The sequence below is a fragment of the Xyrauchen texanus genome, chromosome 38, assembly GCF_025860055.1.
Source record: "Xyrauchen texanus isolate HMW12.3.18 chromosome 38, RBS_HiC_50CHRs, whole genome shotgun sequence".
Classification (NCBI taxonomy): Eukaryota; Metazoa; Chordata; class Actinopteri; order Cypriniformes; family Catostomidae; genus Xyrauchen; species Xyrauchen texanus.
The window spans coordinates 35,007,199-35,029,847 of record NC_068313.1 but is presented as its reverse complement, the minus strand read 5'-3'; the positions used below and the strand labels follow the sequence as shown (position 1 = coordinate 35,029,847).

The 22,649-nt window shown below is 41.4% G+C and overlaps 1 protein-coding gene across 4 annotated transcripts in view; it reads left to right on the top strand.

The window, feature by feature from the left end:
* The window catches only part of LOC127631633 (glutamate receptor 4-like), a 117,435-nt gene that overhangs the window by 13,288 nt on the left and 81,498 nt on the right, over positions 1–22,649 (top strand). For all 4 annotated transcript variants that reach the window (XM_052109904.1, XM_052109903.1, XM_052109906.1 and 1 more), the window contains exon 3: positions 21,198–21,437. In XM_052109904.1, the coding sequence (XP_051965864.1) occupies positions 21,198–21,437 (240 nt within the window). The remainder of the gene's footprint in view (positions 1–21,197; positions 21,438–22,649) is intronic.

Here is a 22,649-nt window from a genome sequence, read left to right as displayed (position 1 = left end):
CCCCATCATTCTAGGCTATCCATGGCATCAAAACATGACCCACAGCTATCTTGGAAGGAAGGGGGAATTAGTTCACTGGTCTCTATTTTGCCATGCCAACTGCTTAAGGATGACATCCGACTGCAATGTCTAACTACGCAAATTGAATGTCCAGTTCAGCAGGCGCAGCCTCACATCCCCAATGACTACAGTGACATGAAGGAGGTCTTCGGTAAAGAGAAGGCCACCCATCTGCCACCTCATAGATCCTGGGACTGTGCCATTGAACTGCTGCCAAAAGCCTCACCACCTATAAGTAAGATTTATCGATAATCACTACCTGAAAATCAAGCCACGGAGGAGTATATTGAGGAAGTTCTAGCTTATGGTTTCATTCCCCTGCTGCAGCAGGATTATTTTTTGTTGAGAAGAAAGATGGGGATTTGAGGCCCTGCATGGACTATCGATGGATCAAACCAAGGTGCATGCTGTTAAAGAGTGGCCCCAACCACAGTCAAGGAACTCCAAAGATTTTGGGGATTTGCAAACTTCTACAGGCGATTCATTAGAAACTACAGCACAAGTGCATCCCCCATTATGACTTTATGAATTAAACTGGACAGAGCCAACTCAAACTGCCTTTGACACTCTCAAGAACAGATTTACCACAGTCCCAATACTCAAACATCCAGATCCAAAGTTACCTTTCATTGTTGAAGTTGATGCCTCATATATTTGCATCGGAGTGGTCCTATCCTAATGACACAGTACCCCAGGTAAACTTCACTCATGTTCTTTATTTTCCAGAAAACTCTCTGTTGCTGAATCCAATTACAATGTCAGCAATAAATAACTGTTATCCATCTAAGCTGCACTGGAAAAATGGAGACACTGGTTGGAAGGCGGCCATCACCCGTTCCAGGTCATTACTGATCATAAAAATCTAGAATATATCAGGAAAGCCAAGAAACTTAATCCACATCAAGCATTCCTCTCATTAACATTCCTCTCGACCCAGAACCTATTCATCCCCTGACTGTTGTTATCACAACTATTCGGTGGGATATCATGGAGGAAATCCAATGAGCCATTCAAGATGAACTTCAACCACTCCAGTGTCCACACAATAAGCAGTATGTTCCACATAAGTTTCTGCAGAGAGTCATGCAATGTGTCCATACTTCCTTGAGCACTGGTCATCCTGGTATCCAGCAAACAACCACATTGGTACGTAATACCTTTTGGTGGTCCACTCTTAATGATGATGTCACTACATATGTTTGAGAGTGTCATACTTGTGCACAATCAAGAACACCACGGCAACTTCCGGCAGGCCTATTAGAACCCTTAACCATTCCGCAAAGACCATGGTCTCATTTAGCCATTGATTTTATTGCAGATTTGCCTAATTCCAATGGCTTCACTAAAATTCTAGTTTTATTGACAGATTCTCTAAGTCAGTGGTACCTAACCCTGTTCCTGGAGGCCCCCCCAACACTGCATATTTTTTACATCTCCCTTTTTTGACACACCCAATTCAAGTCATAGAGTCTCTACTAATGAGCTAATGAGTTGAATCAGGTATTATTGATTAAGGAGATTTCCAAAATGTTTAGAGTTGGGGGGGCCTCCAGGAACAGGGTTGGGAACCACTGCTCTAAGTCATGCTGTCTTATCCCATAGAAAGGTCTGCCTAAAGCCATGGAAACAGCTGACAGGATCTATGGACTTCCAGAGGACATAGTCTCAGACTGGGGTCCTCAGTTTACATCCAGAGTATGGTGGCCTTTTGCAACAAACTCAATATCAATGAAAGCTTAAGCTCTGGTTAAGTTGAGAGGCTTAATCAAGAAATTGGGAGGTTTCAGCATACATACTGCAGTCGTGAGCAGCATCAATGTATAGTGTATTTTTGCCATTGACTGAATACACGCAGAATTCCCTCAAACACACTTCCCCAGGTTTAACCCCCTTTCAGTGTGTTAGGCTATCAACCACCATTGTTTCCGTGGTCTGGCGAACCCTCTGAAGTAACTGTGGTGGACGACTGGGTGAGTAGAAGTGAGAGGGTGTGGGATAGCGCTCATGTTCGGCTTCAACGGGCTATCAGGAACCAAAAAAATCAAGTGGTTTAAAGAAGGCACCCACACCCTGACTATCAACCTGGCCGGTTGATATGGTTATCCATGAGAGACCTACGACTACAACTACCCAGCAGGAAGCTCAGTCCCAGGTATGTGGGTCCATTTAAAATTATTTGACAAGTTAATCCTGTGACCTATAGACTGGACCTTCCTGTGAACTACCATATTTCTCCCTCCTTCCACGTATCCCTCGTCAAACCAGCCCATAGTGCATCCGACCCAGAGACTTCTGAGTCAGCACCGCCTCCACCATTGGAAATTGATGGATCCCCGGCCTATTTAGTCAGAGAAATCCTAGATTCCAGAAGGAGAGGAAATCAAATGCACTATTTAGTGGACTGGGAGGGGTATGGACTGGAGGAGAGATCATGGGTAGCAGCCACTGACATATTGGTTCCCTCACTCATCAGTGACCAGCCAGATCGTCCGGCGCCTCGCCCCAGAGGGCGACCTGGAGGTGTTCCTAGAGGGGGGATTCTGTAACGTCTCAGCTCATAGACCATTCATCAAACCACCAGAGGGTGCTATCTCCCGAATACAAAAACATTACAAACTACATCTCCCAGAATCCTTGCTTCAGCCATCTTTCATACACCTACTTCAAGTTTACTTATTTACTCATGTTTATTTAAGCTCTGTTAATGCTCAGACTTAGACGTTTTGCCAGTTCCATCCTGCCTTACTAATTTTCCATGTCACTGTTTGCTTTTCGTGTTCCGTCCTTGCCTGCCTTTAAGATTTACGAGTGTGGATTACTGTTTTGGATTTGTTTAACTTTGATTGCTGTTTCCTTGTTTACGACCTCAGCCTTGATTTTGATTATGCCTTTTGATTACTGTTTGGATTATCTGCCTGAAACTGTTGTTTTATATAATAAACAATTGTACATGGATTCTACTCCTCCGTTTGCTTCAAATCCGGAGGTGTGAAACTACCGGTAACAACACAGAAATGGAAAAGCCTTCAAAATAAAACCTTGATGGAAAATATTACTAATGTATTATTTACAGTGATAATAACAGTCATGCTGTATTAAAGAAATCTCACAAGCAAGTACTGAATTTAATTTTACAGCACTTTATTTGACAAAAACAAACCTTTTAACAGAGTTCGTATTTTCAAAGCAAATGGAGGAGTCAGGAGGCAGTGGAAACAGTCAACGTGAGTCTGTTATTACTCTTCAGCGTCGTTCACAAAACTTTAACAAAAGGGTACTCAGTGGCCAAGTAATCACACACAAACAAGTCAATAATTCTTGCCATGCACACAGGAACAGTCTCGCTCTTTCTCCCGACTGATGTGTCTGTCGGCCTTTTCAGGTCTCTCTCTGCCATCACCATAACGAGAGATAGGAGTTAATGACACCTCCCTCTCCCGCAGACAGATACACGACCACGCCCCCATCCCCAGAGACCTGTTTTTTGTTTTAGATTTTGCTGTGAGGATCTTTACTGAAGCGCTTAATCGAGAAATTCTACTGGTAAAATCGTATCTTGCAACTACTGAAATTTTTGTTTCGTGACAACACTAGTGTACATCCCGAATGATGAAAAATGACTTTGATTCCAATCTTTTTTATTGATGAATCTAGCAATTCAACAGTCAGTATTGCATAACATGATTCCAGATTAATGGGAAATGTATCCCCTTTTCTCCCAATTTGGAATGCCCAATTCCCACTAGTAGGTCCTCTTGGTGGCACGGTTGCTCACAGTTGCTCTATTCGGGTGGCAGAGGACAAGTCTCAGTAGCCTCCGCTTCTGAGAGAGTCAATCCACGCATTTTATCACGTGGCTTGTTGTGCATGACACCGGGGAGACTCCCTTCAGGTTGAGGCTCATGCTATCCTCCGCGATCCACACACAACTCACCATGCGCCTATTGAGAGCGAGAAGGATGAGGATGACCAAGAGGATGTCACCCAATGTGACTCTACTCTCCCTAGAAACCGGGCCAATTTGGTTGCTTAGGAGACCTGGCTGGAGTCACTCAGCACACCCTGGATTAGAACTTGCGACTGCAGGGGTGATAGTCAGCGTCAATACTTGCTGAGCTACCCAGGCCCCCAGATTAATGGGAGGTATGATAAAAAAGTGGGGCAAAAACAAAACATACAAAACAGAACAACTAACCCCATACCACCCTCCCCGCTCTAGGGAATTAAATCATGCCACACTAATGGGATGGTCAGTGCCATAAAATTACTCAACCTACACCATTAAGATAATGGAGAAGGGGAAACCAAATCTTATCAAAATGATTCAGTTTGTATAATAAACAGATTTTTTTTTCCAGATGTAATAACTTTACGATTTCTTCCAGCCACAGTTTGACAGATGGGATCTCAGTCTTTTTCCAGAACCTTAATACAAGTTTCTTTGCCACAACAACCCCATCATGTGTTGACATTTTTTAAGTGGTGTGAGTGTATCTGAGATTCCTAATATCACCAGAAGTGGATCGGCTTCACTTCACTGATATGTATGTAACATATCAGATATAATTTGAAATATATTAGTCCAAATTGGAGTTATCTTTGGACAGAGGACGTAACTGTGCAGAAGAGACACTTATCACATAATTGGGAAACATTATATATTTAGCTTTGTTTTAGCATAATGAAGTCGATGGATAATCTTAAATTGAGTAAAACAGTGCCTTGAGTTAACAGAACATTTATGTATGTTCTCTAGTGCGTTAACCCATAGTTCATCACTTCTCCTCTCCTACTCTTGCTCCCACAGTAATTTTATACCCTCTGTAGAAGGCGAAATCCTGCATAATAGTGAGTTATAAAGTAGAGATATCAAGTGACTAATCCCACATCCAACCCCCAAGAGTTCATCAAGTTTAGCAGGATTAGCCTCACCAAGACTGGGCATGTGCTTCCTCACATAATCCCTAATCTGCAAATATCTAAATTTATTTTTCCTATGTTGACTACATTATGCCAGAAGCTGACTAAAGGAGGCAAAACTACCATCTATGAATAGGTCGCCAACAGTTCGAATGCCAAGATCTCTCCACTGTGTAAAAACAGAGTCCATAGAAGAGGGAGTAAATGATGGGAAAGAAAGATCATTTTAATAACATTGACCCAACCTACTATGGAAATCCCCAAAAATGAATATTATTTAGCAATTTGGCTATTAGAGGGGGAAAGTTGGCTTTAAACCAATGATTGAAAATCCTTTGTTACCTCAGTTCCTAAATATGAAAATTTAAGATGTGTTATTTTGAAAAGGAAATTTGGTAGAACTGAAACATCTTGCAGTTTTATAGGCATTAATGCACTCTTAGTTCCATTGATCAAGCAACCCGAGAATGTACCAAAATGAGAGATAGTTTCTAAAATGGATTAAATAGCCAATTTCCAATTTGGAATAAATCCTGCCTGTTCAGGTTGGATAATTTTATCAATTACTGAATTAATCTAATGGACAAAAAATTTTGCCAAAATTTTTCTGTCACATATCAAGAGTGAAATTGGCTTATAGCTACTTGCTTCCAAAATATCTTCCCCTTTTTAGGTATTACTGTTATAATAGCATTAAATATAATTTAAGGTAGGAGGTAAAGTGCAAACAGCATTCGCTTGGGTATGCATTTTGAATAGACAGGGTGAAAGAAGATCACTGCCAATTCAGCCCTTTTTCTTTTCTTTCTTCCTGATGTTTCAGGAAGATTGTTCATCTCAAGAAAAAAAGTACATTTGATCTCTTAGAAAGTCACAGAATTTTGTTTCCTTTAGAAGCTGTGGGCCAAGTTTCCAAGTAAAATAATCAATACGAGTATATCCATTATGGACATTAGTATCTTTCCCGTGGGTTAAAGATTCTCCAAATATCAAACAAATTCGAATTATTACAAAAATTATTACAAAATCTCTATGAGACGATGAGACGGTCTAGATATGGGTCCAATACTAAGTTCAGATGCCAGGGATCTGAGCAAAAACGTGTCTGAATTAGGCGAGTCTGAATTAGGTCCATAAATATTAACCAGAGTTATGGGTAACGAATACAGTTCCCCAATCACTATCAGATACCTGTTTATCTGCAATAGTTGTCTTGTGAATCAATGGGATGCCCTTTCTGAATATTCTCCACCCCTCTTGATCTGACTGTGCACAGGGCATGGTAAGTTTGACCAATCCACCTACATTTTTATTTAGATGTGTTTCTTGGAGAAACATTATGTCACTTATGTCTTTAAATGTGCCAGTACCTTTCCCATTTAACTGGTTGATTTAATCCTTTAACATACCAAGTAACCACAGTAGGTTGTCTCCTCTTCTCCAGCTGTAATATTATCCTGCATAATGTAGGCTCATACCAGGCTATTATGAACCCCATCATTGTGAAATAAATGGTCGCATAATGAGTATAATAGTCCAAGAGCTGCCCTCCCCTTATCATTTTCAATGGCTTGCCTATACTAAGAGAAACCTGCAAAGTAAGGCGTGACCCCACTAAAAAGTTATATAAAGAAACTACCCAATTGGCTATTTGTTAAACGGTCCAGTAAACAGTTTCTATAGAACCAAACATGTATTCATCAAAGAAAATTAGTCTTTAAACCTGAACATTTGACCACTCTCCTGTAATTCATCACCTCAGCATCTGTGTCATTGAAAGTCACTCTTCTTTTTTTTTCTCCCAAATTTGGAATGCCCAACTCCCAGGGCACTTTAAGTCCTCGTGGAGGACGAATCTCAGTTGTCTCTGTGTCTGAGACCATTAATCCACGCATTTTATCACGTGGCTTGTTGAGCACATTACCGCAGAGATATTGTGCGTGCGGAGCCTTCACACCATCCACCACGGCATCCACGCACAACTCACCACGCTCCCAACTGAGAGCAAACCACATTATAGTGACCACAAGGAGGTTACCCCATGTGACTCAACCCTCCCTAGCAACAGGGCCAATTTGGTTGTTTAGGAGAACTGGCTGGAGTCGCTCAGCACACCCTGGTAATCGAACTTGCAAACTCCAGGTGTAGTTGTCAGCATCTTTACTCGCTGAGCTACCCAGTCCCCATTGAAAGTCACTCTTAACTTCACTCCGCACCCCTGGCTTGTCCCGAAGAAGCTCTCTGGCTGCTGTTAAATGCTGCTCTGCACTTTGCTGCCTCAGGAGTGATATCCGGGAATATACGGATCTTCTGGCCGTTATAGGTGAGATCCTTCCACTTGGCAGCTCTCCGAAGGACTGCTGTCACATCTCGAAAATAATGTAGTTGCACAATGAGTGACCTCGGCAGCTCTGTATCATCCGGGCACTTCCACAAAGCCCTGTGTGCACTGTCCAATAGCGAATTACCTTCTAGGGACATTACATCCTTCAAGAGTTCTGAAACATGTTCACCTTCTTACCCTTTTCAGTCCCCTCACTTAATATGGCTATCTGCAAATTTTGTCTTCTACAATGCCACTCCAGATCCATGCACTTATCTGTAAGAAGACTCACTTCTGCACATAAGCATTTCACCTCCGATTGAAGCTTGGTTATGACATCCGAAGAGTGCGCTAACCCTTGTTCTAGATCAGTGAGAGTTGAGCCATGTTGCACGGTTGTAATTTGCAAGGTCAGAATGGCGACCTGAGGTTCTGATTTAAGAGCAGACATCTCTTCAATACGAGTTTCAATCGTCTGGCATATTTAAACTTTGGCATCTCGTAGAATTGGCCTATTTTTACATTTGGCAGACGCTTTTATCCAAAGCGACTTACAGTGCACTTATTACAGGGACAATCCCCCCCGGAGCAACCTGGAGTTAAGTGCCTTACTCAAGGACACAATGGTGGTGGCTGTGGGGATCGAACCAGCAACCTTCTGATTACCAGTTATGCGCTTTAGCTCACTACACCACCATCTCTTGTAGATCAGAACATAGTGAGTTAATGGCCTAAGGATTGTAGTATCTGTCGACCATTGTGAAACTTCGCCCGGCGGAACAGGGGTCGGTGCGATATGGTCTGCTTCGCTCTGCTTTTTGCCTTTCGGGGATTGCATATTCAAACTCGCTTTCATCTTGTCGCCAGTGATTGAAAATGAGACTTGGGCTAACCCGAGTTGTCAATAAATACTTCTTCTATCGATATATATGTAATCAAAATGTCAATTTAGATATGATTTTGTATGTGACCTACCGACCCATCGCTCACTGACTCAAACGCATTTCAACTTTAACTTAATTTCAAGCCACATACATAGTATGTACTGTATATCAGGTTTGTAAAAACCTGTATTCTACCATGATCTTGCTGTTCAGAGTACAAACACAATGACGTTGAGTCAGATAATTTTATAATAATTTTATTTTGCTGCCTGTTTGAATAAACGTTTTATGGTTATGATGGCCATAATAGAGAATGAAATTAAACGTGTTTTATAGGTCATCTCTGTTGGGCCCTTTAAACAGCACTTAGATAAATGCTCATCAATATTAACTACTCAAGAATACCTCCCTGTCTGTTGCTCATTATGTCTCTCTCATTTTCTTTCTTTCCCCTGTGGGGCATCAGCTTAACTAGTCAATGAAGAGGCAGAACCAGAGGTCAACCCCTGCTGCGAACCTTCCACACACACACACACACACACACACACACACACACACACACACACACACACACACACACACACACACACACACAAACCCTGTATACCTCTGAAAGGTGATCCCTATTTATAGGTCTGAACTTTTACTTAATTGAGCCTCAGCCTGGGGGTGTCTGTGCATGTGTATGTAGGTACTTATATTGAAGGTGCGGTGGTGTTTGAATATCTTAAGTGAAAATGCATTTCTTAAAATCAGATGTTTTCTAATTATATTTACCTGGAATCATGTATTCACAATTATCGTTTCAGAGACAAACATGAACTGATAGTATGCTTGCATTCAGTATGCCATTTTTAATTATTCATGAATAATTACTGAAAAAATTGGCAAAAAAATTAGATGTTAGAATCTCACAAAAATATCCACGTCACGCTTTGGCCCCTATATATACTGTATATATGATATATTTTGCATTAAGAGAATAAAGCCTACCATTTTGCATTACCGTAACACATCTGGACGTTTTACTTTCACTATTCCCATTGCTTTCCATGATGATTCTCATTACCATAAACCTAATTTAAACACATTTTAAAGATGCTGTTTTTCATTTTTGATTTTCTTTAAAGCAGAAAAAATGAAAGGCAGTACCAAGGAATTAGTATTTTTGCATAGCGGTAATGAGAATGGAGAGGTAAAATATGCATAACTGCCATAAAAATACAATAAAATAAAATAATAATATAAAAAAATGTAAGTAAGAAAAAGAAAGAAGAAGCCTATTTTAGGAACATTTTGGATTTGTTGCATTGTGACAATTGTATATTTTATTATTTTTATTGCAGAACAATAATTACCATGAGACAGCGTTTTCTTTAAATCAGCATAATAATACTTCACAGCGTAAATAATACTGTATATAATTTTATTCAAATTATGGTAATGAGAAATAACTTTTTTTGCGTTATGGTAATGATATTTTATTTATTTTTTATTTTTTTGGAGAGATTGTTAATTGTCATACAAATTATGTCACAATGCTTAAAATCTGGACCTAAAATGTCATTTTGCAAAAACAGTGAAAATACCAATTTACTGTCAAAGGTTTGAAAGAGAGAGCAACACAGAAACACACAACAATTGTATTACACTGATTCAACCGCCTGCAGCAAGCCAGGTACAAAGCTTGAACCAGTGTTTTGGTCTGTCTGTGCCATCTGTGAGAGTGTGTGGCGTGTGTGTGTGTGTGTGTGTGTGTGTGTGTGTGTGTGTGTGTGTGTGTGTGTGTGTGTGTGTGTGTGTATACTCGATTCCCTTGGCAACATATAATGGATGATTTAATGTAACAGAAATAGTTTGATGATTCATTCTGCTGAGAACCAACCAGCTAAGAGAGCTTTCTCTATCTCACACACACACACACACACACACACACACACACACACACACACACACACACACACACACACACACACACACATGTTGGTCTACCTATCATTATGGGGACTTTCCATAGACATAATGACTTTTATACTGTACAAACTTTATATTCTATCCCCTAAACCTAACCTTACCCCTAAACCTAACCCTCACAGAAAACATTCTGCATTTTTACATTTTCAATAAAACATTGTTTAGTATGATTTTTAAGCGATTTGAATTATGGGGACACTAGAAATGTCCTCATAAATCACATTTATAGCATAATACCCTTGTAATTACTAATTTGTAACTTACAAAATTGTCCTCGTAAATCACAAAAACACGCACACACACACACACACACACGCACAAGATGCTATGTTGTGTGTTTGTGGTTAAACGGTCACTTGCAAAGTTTTCCAAGTGAGTTTTGAGAACAAAAGCAAAAAAGATAACTTTAAGTTTGCATAGTGATCAATGAAAATCAGACATTTCGATATGAACTCAAACAAAGAGGAACTCTCTTAAGTCTCCTGAGGAATGAAAGAGAAGCCTCTCACTTTTAATAATGTGTAAGAATTTCAGACTATGCCATTTTAATGAAGATTTTTTAGTTGTATTGTAGTTTGTTTCTTTTGGGTGAATGTGTGTTTCTGTATACCTGACATTACTTAGTTTTCAACACCTGCCATCAAACATATCTGCACAAGGAATTGCTCTTGCTTTATGCATTCTTTTCTTCTCTCTATTTCTCTATGGCAGTAAAAAGCTCATTCCTTTATGGGATATAACGGTATTGGCAGTCACGTTAAAGCCCCGTTGCCGTGGTTCATCTATGACTGACAGCTGTGTTGTCATGGTAATGACAATGACAAGTCACTTTGCTAAAAGTAGGGTGGTCATGACTTATTACTGAGCCGAGCCATGACTGTCATGAAAAGTGTGTGTGAATATTTAAGAACAGACCACAAGCAGTGGATGTGTTTCCAAGACACATCCACTGGAAGCACATGGGCTGTTCCTAATGGCATGCTATCAAACTATTCATACTAATCCTGAAATATACAGTGTATATATATATATATATATATATATATATATATATATATATATATATATATATATATATATATATATATATATATTAAATAAAAAATGTAAAATCACCAATAATTTCTGAGACAATAACTGGAGGGTACTTGCTTATTTACACATGCAACGTGAGGGCATGTGACAGTGTGGCATACTACTTTTTGATTATCATTGCATAGTGCATACTATTTAATTTACTTCTTATGAAGGATATATACTGAACAGTCAGCACTATGCATGGAAAACTCAGTACTTTTCTAATCAGTATTTTCCAAGTCATTCAAGTCTTGTTAATAATTGTGCATATCTGCATTGGGCCAAAGCAATTCATGGTAATATTATTACATTTCAATTATTGATTTAATATATATTTTATATATTAAAAAATACAAAAAAAAATTTTTTTTAACAATAAACAATTTTGGGGTCATTCTCATGAAATCTTTCAAGAAAATGTCCAGGTCACACTTAACCCATTAAGATTTCATTGTGACTTTCAGGACACTTCAGCACATTTTAAACCCCAATTCTCGTTACCGTAACACGTCCTGATGTTTTCAGGTTTTCAATGATGATTCTCATTACCATAACACGTCCTGATGTTTTCAGGTTTTCAATGATGATTCTCATTACCGTAACACATCCTGAAGTTTTCAGGTTTTCAATGATGATTCTCATTACCGTAACACATCCTGAAGTTTTCAGGTTTTCAATGATGATTCTCATTACCGTAACACATCCTGAGGTTTTCAGGTTTTCAATGATGATTGTCATTACCATAACACATCCTGAAGTTTTCAGGTTTTCAATGATGATTCTCATTACCGTAACACATCCTGAGGTTTTCAGGTTTTCAATGATGATTGTCATTACCATAACACATCCTGAAGTTTTCAGGTTTTCAATGATGATTCTCATTACCGTAACACATCCTGAGGTTTTCAGGTTTTCAATGATGATTGTCATTACCGTAACACATCCTGAAGTTTTCAGGTTTTCAATGATGATTCTCATTACCGTAACACATCCTGAGCTTTTCAGGTTTTCAATGATGATTGTCATTACCGTAACACGTCCTGATGTTTTCAGGTTTTTAATGATGATTCTCATTACCGTAACACATCCTGAGGTTTTCAGGTTTTCAATGATGATTCTAATTACCATAACACGCCCTGATGTTTTCAGGTTTTTAATGATGATTATCATTACTGTAACACATCCTGAGGTATTCAAGCTTTCAATGATGATTCTCATTACCGTAAAACGTCCTGATGTTTTCAGGTTTTTAATGATGATTCTCATTACCGTAACACGTCCTGAGGTATTCAGGTTTTCAATGATGATTCTCATTACCGTAACACGTCCTGATGTTTTCAGGTTTTCAATGATGATTCTCATTACCGTAACATGTCCTGATGTTTTCAGGTTTTCAATGATGATTCTCATTACCGTAACACGTCCTGATGTTTTCAGGTTTTCAATGATTATTCTCATTACCATAACACATCCTGAAGTTTTCAGGTTTTCAATGATGATTCTCATTACCGTAACACATCCTGAAGTTTTCAGGTTTTCAATGATGATTCTCATTATCATAACACATCCTGAAGTTTTCAGGTTTTCAATGATGATTCTCATTACCGTAACACATCCTGAGGTTTTCAGGTTTTCAATGATGATTCTCATTACCATAACACGTCCTGATGTTTTCAGGTTTTAATGATGATTCTCATTACCGTAACACATCCTGAGGTATTCAAGCTTTCAATGATGATTCTCATTACCATAACACGTCCTGATGTTTTCAGGTTTTTAATGGTTTTCAGGTTTTCGATGATGATTCTCATTACGTAACACGTCCTGAGATTTTCAGGTTTTCAATGATTCTTATTACCATAACATGTCCTGAAGTTTTCAGGTTTTCAATGATGATTCTCATTACGTAACACATCCTGAGATTTTCAGGTTTTCAATGATTCTCATTACCGTAAAATGTCCTGAAGTTTTCAGGTTTTCAATGATGATTCTCATTACTGTAACACGTCCTGAAGTTTTCAGGTTTTCAATGATGATTCTCATTACCATAACACGTCCTGATGTTTTCAGGTTTTTAATGATGATTCTCATTACTGTAACACATCCTGAGGTATTCAAGCTTTCAATGATGATTCTCATTACCATAACACATCCTGATGTTTTCAGGTTTTTAATGGTTTTCAGGTTTTCAATGATGATTCTCATTACTTAACACGTCCTGAGATTTTCAGGTTTTCAATGATTCTCATTACCGTAACATGTCCTGAAGTTTTCAGGTTTTCAATGATGATTCTCATTACCGTAACACTTCCTGAAGTTTTCAGGTTTTCAATGATGATTCTCATTACCATAACACGTCCTGAGATTTTCAGGTTTTCAATGATGATTCTCATTACCGTAACACGTCCTGACGTTTTCAGGTTTTCAATGATGATTCTCATTACCATAACGCGTCCTGAGATTTTCAGGTTTTCAATGATGATTCTCATTACCGTAACACGTACTGAAGTTTTCAGGTTTTCAATGATGATCCTCATTATCGTAACACGTCCTGAGATTTTCAGGTTTTCAATGATGATTCTCATTACCATAAAACGTCCTGAAGTTTTCAGGTTTTCAATGATGATTCTCATTACCGTAACACATCCTGAGGTTTTCAATGATTCTCAGTACTGTAACACATTCTTTATATGTGTGTATTACAGTAAAAAAACATTCTGTTGTTTTTTAAATGAAAATCAGCAAAAATGAAAGGCAGCACCAAGGGAGTACTATCATGTATTAATAATTAAACATTTTAATATATACATTTTTCCCCCCGCATTGTGGTAATAAGTTACAACTAATGGAGGTTAAATGTGGGTCGTGGAAATAATTTCCAGTGTCAAAACTCTTGACAGTCCTATAACTAAGCTTCCTTTTCTGTATGCAAAATATAATTTATGATTTTTATCTTTTGATTTTGGATTAAAATAAGACCAGGACATTCTCCTGACAGGTTTTGTGAGAATCACCCTTTGGTACTCTTTTGGGTCGGCAATTGATGTCCAGTGTAAAATCTGTTCTGAAGCAAAACCAGTTGAGAAGCACTGCGCAAAATCACAAGGAGAAGAGGTCAACTGGCGTTCTCTCTTTCACACTCTGTCTTTCTGTGGAATTACATGTGTTTAATATCTGGTTGAATTTGGTTAGGGGTGTAAATCAATCTGCGTCTTTCTTGCACAGATAATAGCTACTCCACCTCTCTCTCTCTCTCTCTCTCTCTCTTTCTCTCTGTCTGTCTGTAGGTTATTAATCGCTACTTTATTAAAGATAACTGTGTTTAGAGTGCATGACAGAGACATACTAATTACATCACAAGTTGCAGGTATTTTCAATATGAATCAGGCTTATGACATCATCAAAAAGCATCGCCAGCAATGATGTCACCTTACAACAGCAGGACGTGGCTCAATACCAAACTGCATACTTCTACGTAATAAAGTAGCACTGCTTGCAGTAAAGTATTTACTTTAAAGCCATTGTGAAATCACACTTAAGCCTAATTACTTTTTATATACTGTACATATTCCTGGTCTTAACGACTCATCAGTCTACTGCATTATACAGTATAACAACATTCCTCGCAAAGAAGATGAACATCATTTTAAAAAATTAAACATTTTTTAAAGAATCAGAATCTGCTTTTAGTAAATAACCAAAAGCAAATTAGCCCTGCATTGAATTATGGGAGATTTCAAAGAGCTGAGAATCACAGAGTGCTGACAATAGGTCTCAGGTCAACTGGTGTATTACATGAAGAGGGTTTAACAGAATGACATCAGTGCTAGCGAAGAGACAGTGCAGACTGTTCTGCGTTTTCCTCACACCCCTAAAGGTGGTGTTAAAATCGCATGCACACACACTTAAGCTCAAACACCTTTAGGCTGTGTTAAAAAAAGATTCTCTTTTCTTTTCCCACAGGACTATAACAGTCATGGAAAACAACACTTTAAAACACTTTCTTTTAACAGAGAGAGGGACAGAGAGATACAGGCCATCTCTGAAGACGTTAAAAGAAAGAAATAAGAGCTCAGTTGTTTTCAAGATGAATCAGACAGACAAATGGTGTCAAAACACAGTGACTGATGCAAGCATTTATTTAAAGGTGATTATGCAATGTCTGCGCCTCTAGTGGCCTCAAATGGATTAGAGTGCAACAGTGCATCATAGGAGTGGGCGGTCTTTGCAGAGCTCTTTTGGTGAACTTTGTTTGTCACAATACTTTGATTGGTGGAGGTTTCTCTTCAGGATTATGGGCAGTGTAGATACACTCTCTATCCATCCACCCATCCATAAATGTAAACTCAACTGCCATGCTATCTATCTGTCTATCTGTATATCTGTCTGTCTGTCTGTCTGTCTGTCTATCTATCTATCTATCTATCTATCCATCATCAATGTAAACTCAACTGCCATGCTATCTATCTATCTATCTATCTATCTATCTATCTATCTATCTATCTATCTATCTATCTATCTATCTATCTATCTATCTATCTATCTATCCATCCATTCATCCATTCATCCATCCATCCATCCATCCATCCATCCATCCATGTAAACTCAACTGCCATGCTATCTATCTGTCTATCTGTATATCTGTCTGTCTTTCTGTCTGTCTGTCTGTCTGTCTATCTATCTATCTATATCCTCTACTCATTCATCTCTGTATCAACATAATAATTTTACAAAGACACAGACAACATCTGTTCATGCATTATAACACAAATAGCACAAGAGTGTAAATTGAGTTTCTGTGAAAAACTGTTACAATGAAAACTCCTGAGTGACAAATAGAGGAACAGAAACAGTCTGATCCTGTTGAGTTTGTCATTCACTGAAAGCAACTGTATGCTCAACGATATTACATTAAATCACAGACAGACTAACAGTGTGTGTCTGTTGGCATCAAATGAATGTACTCTACTCCTTTGAAGATTAAACACTGACTACTGAAGCTACTCTTTCTGTCTCTTAGAGTAATATGTTTAAGGCAACGGTGTGTTTATTAGTGAATCTCACAAAACCTGTCAAGGGCATGTCCAAGTCACATTTTGTTAATTATATATAATAAAATATACAACACACAGATACGCATATATACTGTACATATATGTGTATGTGTGTGTGTGTTGTACATAAACCATTTCAAGCATGTAAACAAAGAAACCCAAGTTCTCACTTCCGGTATCATTAACGGGTCCTTATAGGGCTCTGAGTTAACATATTTTCCTCAAATAATGTCATACGCTTCCTGAAGAGACTTATCCATTACCTATCAGCGTCTATGCAAGAGAGGCGATAAAATATATCACAGTTTAGATGCTCACATTTATTTCCTCACGGAGAGCTCGGGAATGATCACTCCTGCTATAACAAAGTCTTTTTAGGCAAGTCAGGTCACTCAGCGGACATCTTTGGAACACCCTCAGGCAGCTGTTTTCTATGTAAACAAGCAGCATACAAGTGCAGCTTCTATCTACTTCAATGGGAAAAGAACAAAATCCCCAAAACGCTTGGTCAAGGTTACCATCAAAGAACAGCAGTAAAATCTGACAACACTTGTATCATAAATTGTGCTTCTTTACATCAGATTACGCTACAAACTATTTTCCCTGGCTTGTATAGCTGTCACGATTCCCTTGTTGTCTGCCCTGGGTTTACCCTGTCGTGTTTCACCTTGCTCCTTAGTTTTCACTTTTGTCCTGTATTTATTTCCATAGTGTCCTTGTTAGCGTTCGTGTTCACTGTCATTGTTCTCACCTGTGTCTTGTTTGTAATTATCCTGCCTTGTGTCTTTATAACCCTGCCCGTTCCTCCTTTACGGTGTCGTTCGTTGAATGTCGTTGATGTTTGCTCCCTGTTTAGTCTGTTTATAAATAAACCTGCTTTTGGATCCTCAACCTTTGTCAGCCTCCGTCCGCATTCGTAACAGAACGAACGACCAAACATGGATCCAGCGGTTCTAAAAGCCAATTGTAATCTGCTCAGCCTATTGCAGGAAAACCGTCCGGTGGAAGACCACATCTGCGATTTTCTCGCGATTGCGAGTGCCACCGATTTCCCTGACTCCTCCCTGGTCATATTTTTCCGGGCCAACGGTGCACTCAAGGAGCGGTTGCCACCGGCGACGCACGGCTGGACGCTCCGCGAATTCGTGGAGGAGACCCTGTTAACCTGCGGTTCGTCGTTCACTGTGGACATTGTCGAGGAGGACCCTGCAGCTCCCGCCTCTGGGCTTTCCTCGTCAGCCATGGTGAGTGAGCCAACCCCCACGCCTGCCGTAGTCAATGAACCAGCGCTGCCAGCTTTGTCCGCCCGGAGGAGGAGGAGAAGAAAGGCTTCCGCTTCCCAGTTCACGCCTTCTACTGTCTGCGAGCCAGAGCCCACGCATATCACTGTGAGTGAGCCTGTAGCCTCCGATGTCAGTGAGTCAGCGCCTGTAGCCTCCGATGTCAGTGAGCCAGCGCCTGTAGCCTCCGATGTCAGTGAGTCAGCGCCTGTAGCCTCCGATGTCAGTGAGCCAGCGCCTGTAGCCTCCGATGTCCCTGAGCCAGCGCCTGTGGCCTTGACCGTCCCTGAGCCAGCACCTCCCGAGCTTCCCAGAGCTCCGCCTCCCGAGCTTCCCAGAGCTCTGCCTCCCGAGCTTGCCAGAGCTCCGCCTCCCGAGCTTCCCAGAGCTCCGACTCCCGAGCTTCCAGAGCTCCACCTTTCGAGCTTTCCAGAGCTCCGCCTTTCGAGCTTTCCAGAGCTCCGCCTTCCGAGCCTCCCGAGCTTTACAGAGCTCCGCCTCCCGAGCTTCCCAGAGCTCCGCCTCCCGAGCTTCCCAGAGCTCCGACTTTCGAGCTTTCCAGAGCTCCACCTCCCGAGCTTCCCAGAGCTCCGCCTCCCGAGCTTCCCAGAGCTCCGCCTCCCGAGCTTCCCAGAGCTCCACCTCCCGAGCTTCCTAGAGCTCCGCCTTCCGAGCCGCCCGAGCTTTCCAGAGCTCCGCCTCCCGAGCTTTCCAGAGCTCCGCCCCCAGAGCCTCCTGCGGCTCCGCCCCCTGAGCCTCCCTTGGCTCCACCTCTCAAGCCTCTCGAGCCTTCCAGGGCTTCGCTTCTGGAGCGTCCTACGGCGCCACCTCCCTCGGCTCCACCTCCAGAACCTTCCAGACCTCCGCCTCTAGAGCCTCCTACGGTGCCACCTCCATCGGCTCCGCCTCTAGAGCATCCCACGGTGCCACCTCCATCGGCTCCGCCTCCAGAGCCTTCCAGACCTCCACCTCTAGAGCCTCCTACGGCGCCACCTCCATCGGCTCCGCCTCTAGAGCCTCCTACGGTGCCACCTCCATCGGCTCCGCTTCCAGAGCCTTCCAGGTCTCCGCCTCTAGAGCCTCCTACGGTGCCTACTTCCACGCCTCCGCCTGCAACGGCTCCACCTCCCACGGTTCGGCCTCCTGAACCTGTCCTTGCCCTGTGGCCGCCTTCCAGGCCTCCTGAACCTGTCCTTGCCCTGTGGCCAGCTCCCAGGCCTCCTGAACCTGTCCCCATCCTGTGGCCGCCTCCCAGGCCTCCTGAACCTACCCTCGTGCCTCCTTGGACTGCCTGTCTGCCCCCGTGCCTCCTTGGACTGCCTGTCTGCCCCCCGTACTCCTCATTTTTTTTTTCTTTTTTTTTTTTTCTCTGAGGAGCGTCTGGAAGCCGCTCCTTTGAGGGGGGGCTATGTCACGATTCCCTTGTTGTCTGCCCTGGGTTTACCCTGTCGTGTTTCACCTTGCTCCTTAGTTTTCACTTTTGTCCTGTATTTAATTCCATAGTGTCCTTGTTAGCATTCGTGTTCACTGTCATTGTTCTCACCTGTGTCTTGTTTGTAATTATCCTGCCTTGTGTCTTTATAACCCTGCCCGTTCCTCCTTTACGGTGTCGTTCGTTGAATGTCGTTGATGTTTGCTCCTGTTTAGTCTGTTTATAAATAAACCTGCTTTTGGATCTTCAACCTTTGTCAGCCTCCGTCCGCATTCGTAACAATAGCTAATGCACATGCGTGTTCTTAAGTTGATTGACAGATGATGTCATAAAAGGTGATTGGCTCGTGTACCTGTAAGGCGGGACTTGCTTTCTACATTCGTTAACCGTTGGGTGCTCCAATGTATCCCATTAATTTTAACAGAAGTGACACATCTCTGCTAAATAGTCTCTGGTTATAATCAATTAAGCCGTTCGATTAAGCTGTCTGCACGAACCATGGACAAGCTAAGGATTTTTGTCTCTTCCTTGCAGATAAAAGTGTCTGCTAATAGACTAAATGTAAAAGTAAATGACCTGAATGAATGATACATTTATATAGAGCTTTTCTGTCACTACACTCAATGCACTTCACACAGTGAACAGGGGACTCTCCTCAACCACCACCAGTGTGAAGCATCCACCTGGATGATGCAACAGCAGCCATAGTGCACCAGTACACTCACCAGCTATTGGTGGAGAGTTATTGAGCCAATTAGTGGATGGGGATTATTAGGAGGCCATGATTGAGAAGAGCCAATGGAGGTTAGCCAGGAAACCAGGGTTACACCCCAAGCACTTTGAGAATTTTAATGACCAAAGAGAGTCAGGACCTTGGTTTAACGTCCCATCCAAAGGATGGTGCCTTTTTACAGTATTGTGTCCCCGTCACTATGCTGGGGTGTTAGGACACATACAGACTGCAGGGTGAGCATCCCCTGCTGGCCTCCCTAATACCTCTTCCAACAGCAACCATAGTTTTCCCCAGGAGATCTCCCATCAAGGCACTGGCCAGGCTCAACCCTGCTTAGCTTCAGTGGGAAGCCAGTCTTGAGCTACAGGGCGGTACGACTGCTGGCTTGCAGAGCTTAGTATTCGTGTTAAAGTCACTGTGAATGAAGCGCCTCGCGCTGTTGTTTTGTGGTGAGCTCCATTCAGAAGTAATCATCCCTTTGCACTTCGAAGAATTTCCCATCCACTGTGAGCTCTGAAAGGCTAAAAGGTGTGAGAAAAATAAGGGTAATTTGGAAGTCACTTTTGAAGTCATTTTTATTGGAAATTCAGTTTGAAGCGATCTTGCTCTTGACATCGTGATTGTTCTCCATTCAAAGTGTCTTTGGAGGGTGATTTATCCCGCCTGGAACACATACAACTAGCAGGAATAGTTCGAGTCCCATTCGAGCTGTTTGAGTCTCGTTCGGAGCGGGGGCGAGAAGGACCGGCAATATTGGTGCCGTGACCCGGATGGGAGTGAGGTTTGGGGGGGGTGAGTGTAACGGGAGCCAGCTGGTAGATAACTGTGCAGTGTGTAAACCTCACTCTCCTGACCTCAAGAGGTGCACTAGCGGCTGACGCTAGAGGCTGTAGCCTTTAGTCTCCTCGATAGCGCACCCACCTCCCATGCCGGAGACGTCGGTACGAGTCCCGTTCGGAGAGGGGGCGAGAAGGACCGGCAATATTGGTGCCGTGACCCGGATTGGAGTGAGGTTTATGGGGGTGAGTGTAACAGGAGCCAGCTGGTAGATAGCGGTGCAGTGTGTAAACCTCACTCTCCTGACCTCAAGAGGTGCACTAGTGACTGACGCTAGTGGCTGTAGCCTTTAGCCTCCTCGTTAGCGCACCCACCTCCCACGCCGGAGACGTCGGTTCGAATCCAGTTCGGAGCGGGGCGAGAAGGACCGGCAACATTTTTATCTTTTTCTTTTCTGTTCTTTGTGCACTTACTGTAAAATGTACGGCATGCCAGTTTCTTTGTTTTTGCTTCAGGACAATATTAACTAAAATGTACTAAAATGTTTCAGATTCTGGATTTACTTTGTTAAAAAACATTTCAAAGGTGTCTGCAAAATAAACTGAATCTCTCAAAGGACTAGAAGTACAGTACTGAATTTAATATCTCTCTCTCTCTCTCTCTCTCTCTCTCTCTCTCTGCAGTCTGTTCGCAGTACTCCCGTGGAGTCTTCGCAATATTCGGCCTGTACGATAAGCGTTCAGTTCACACTTTGACGTCGTTCTGCAGTGCGCTCCACATCTCCCTGGTAACACCCAGTTTCCCCGCAGAGGGAGAGACACAGTTCGTGCTACAGCTCCGGCCGTCCATCCGGGGGGCGCTATTGAGCCTTCTAGACCATTACGATTGGAATCGATTTGTGTTCCTGTACGACACAGACCGAGGTAAGAGACAGAGGCGTTGCAATCATTTAAAAACTGAGGGGGACAGAACAATTAGTGCAAGACCAACATAAATATAAGATATATTTTTTTCACATTTTCTAGGCTGATTTTGAGGGAAAATCTATCTTGTAAAATATAAATGGTATAAATATCCAATTTTCACAACCCAAGATTTTCTGGAGTGTATTTGTCCAGTGAAATTATTTGGAATAAAAAATACAAATAAATTATAATGATTTACTAACTGATTTTATTGACCTAAACCCTGTTTACGTCGGTTGTGTGTTGTTTAACTTGAGATTTATCTAATGTAAGCGAATATCAGTGATTGTTTTCAGTGTTAATCCTGCAGCAATACTGCAAGTCAATACCACAGCATGCACAGAGGAAAAAGGCCCGTTGATGATTTAGTACCCTATAAGTACAGTTTGCACGTTAATGCAGTAAGAACCACTGTATCCTATATATAAAATCCAAAGGTAGTATCAGAGTTTATACAGGAATGGTTCGTTTTACACTTCTTGATTCTTTATGAGTGCCAGTTTCATCAATGACATGTTCACTTTAAACATTTTTCTTTTCTTTTTGAGATTTCAAGATCAACAGATAAGATATAGCACAGTTTACTGAGACTGTACAGGATCCCCACTGAGATCCGAGCACCAGAAGAGGCTCTTTAAAGTGCTTCAGTGTGCTCTAAATACTAAGTACAACAACGTGCAGACAATGTTAGCAGCTCTACAGTTGTGCGCATGTATACCTATTGAACACACACTTACACACACACACACACACACACACTTACACACAAACTTACACACACACACACACACACACACACACACACACACTTACACACAGTTTGGTTTCCATGTTTTATGGGGACTTTCCATAGACATAATGGTTTTTATACTGTACAAACTTTATATTCTATCCCCTAAACCTAACCCTACCCCTAAACCTAACCCTCACAGAAAACTTTCTGCATTTTTACATTTTCAAAAAACATAATTTAGTATGATTTATAAGCTGTTTTCCTCATGGGGACCGACAAAATGTCCCCACAAGGTCAAAAATTTCGGGTTTTACTATCCTTATGGGGACATTTGGTCCCCACAAAGTGATACATACACGCTCACTTACACACATACTTACACACACACTCACACACACTTACACACAAACTTACACACACACACAAACACTTGCTCA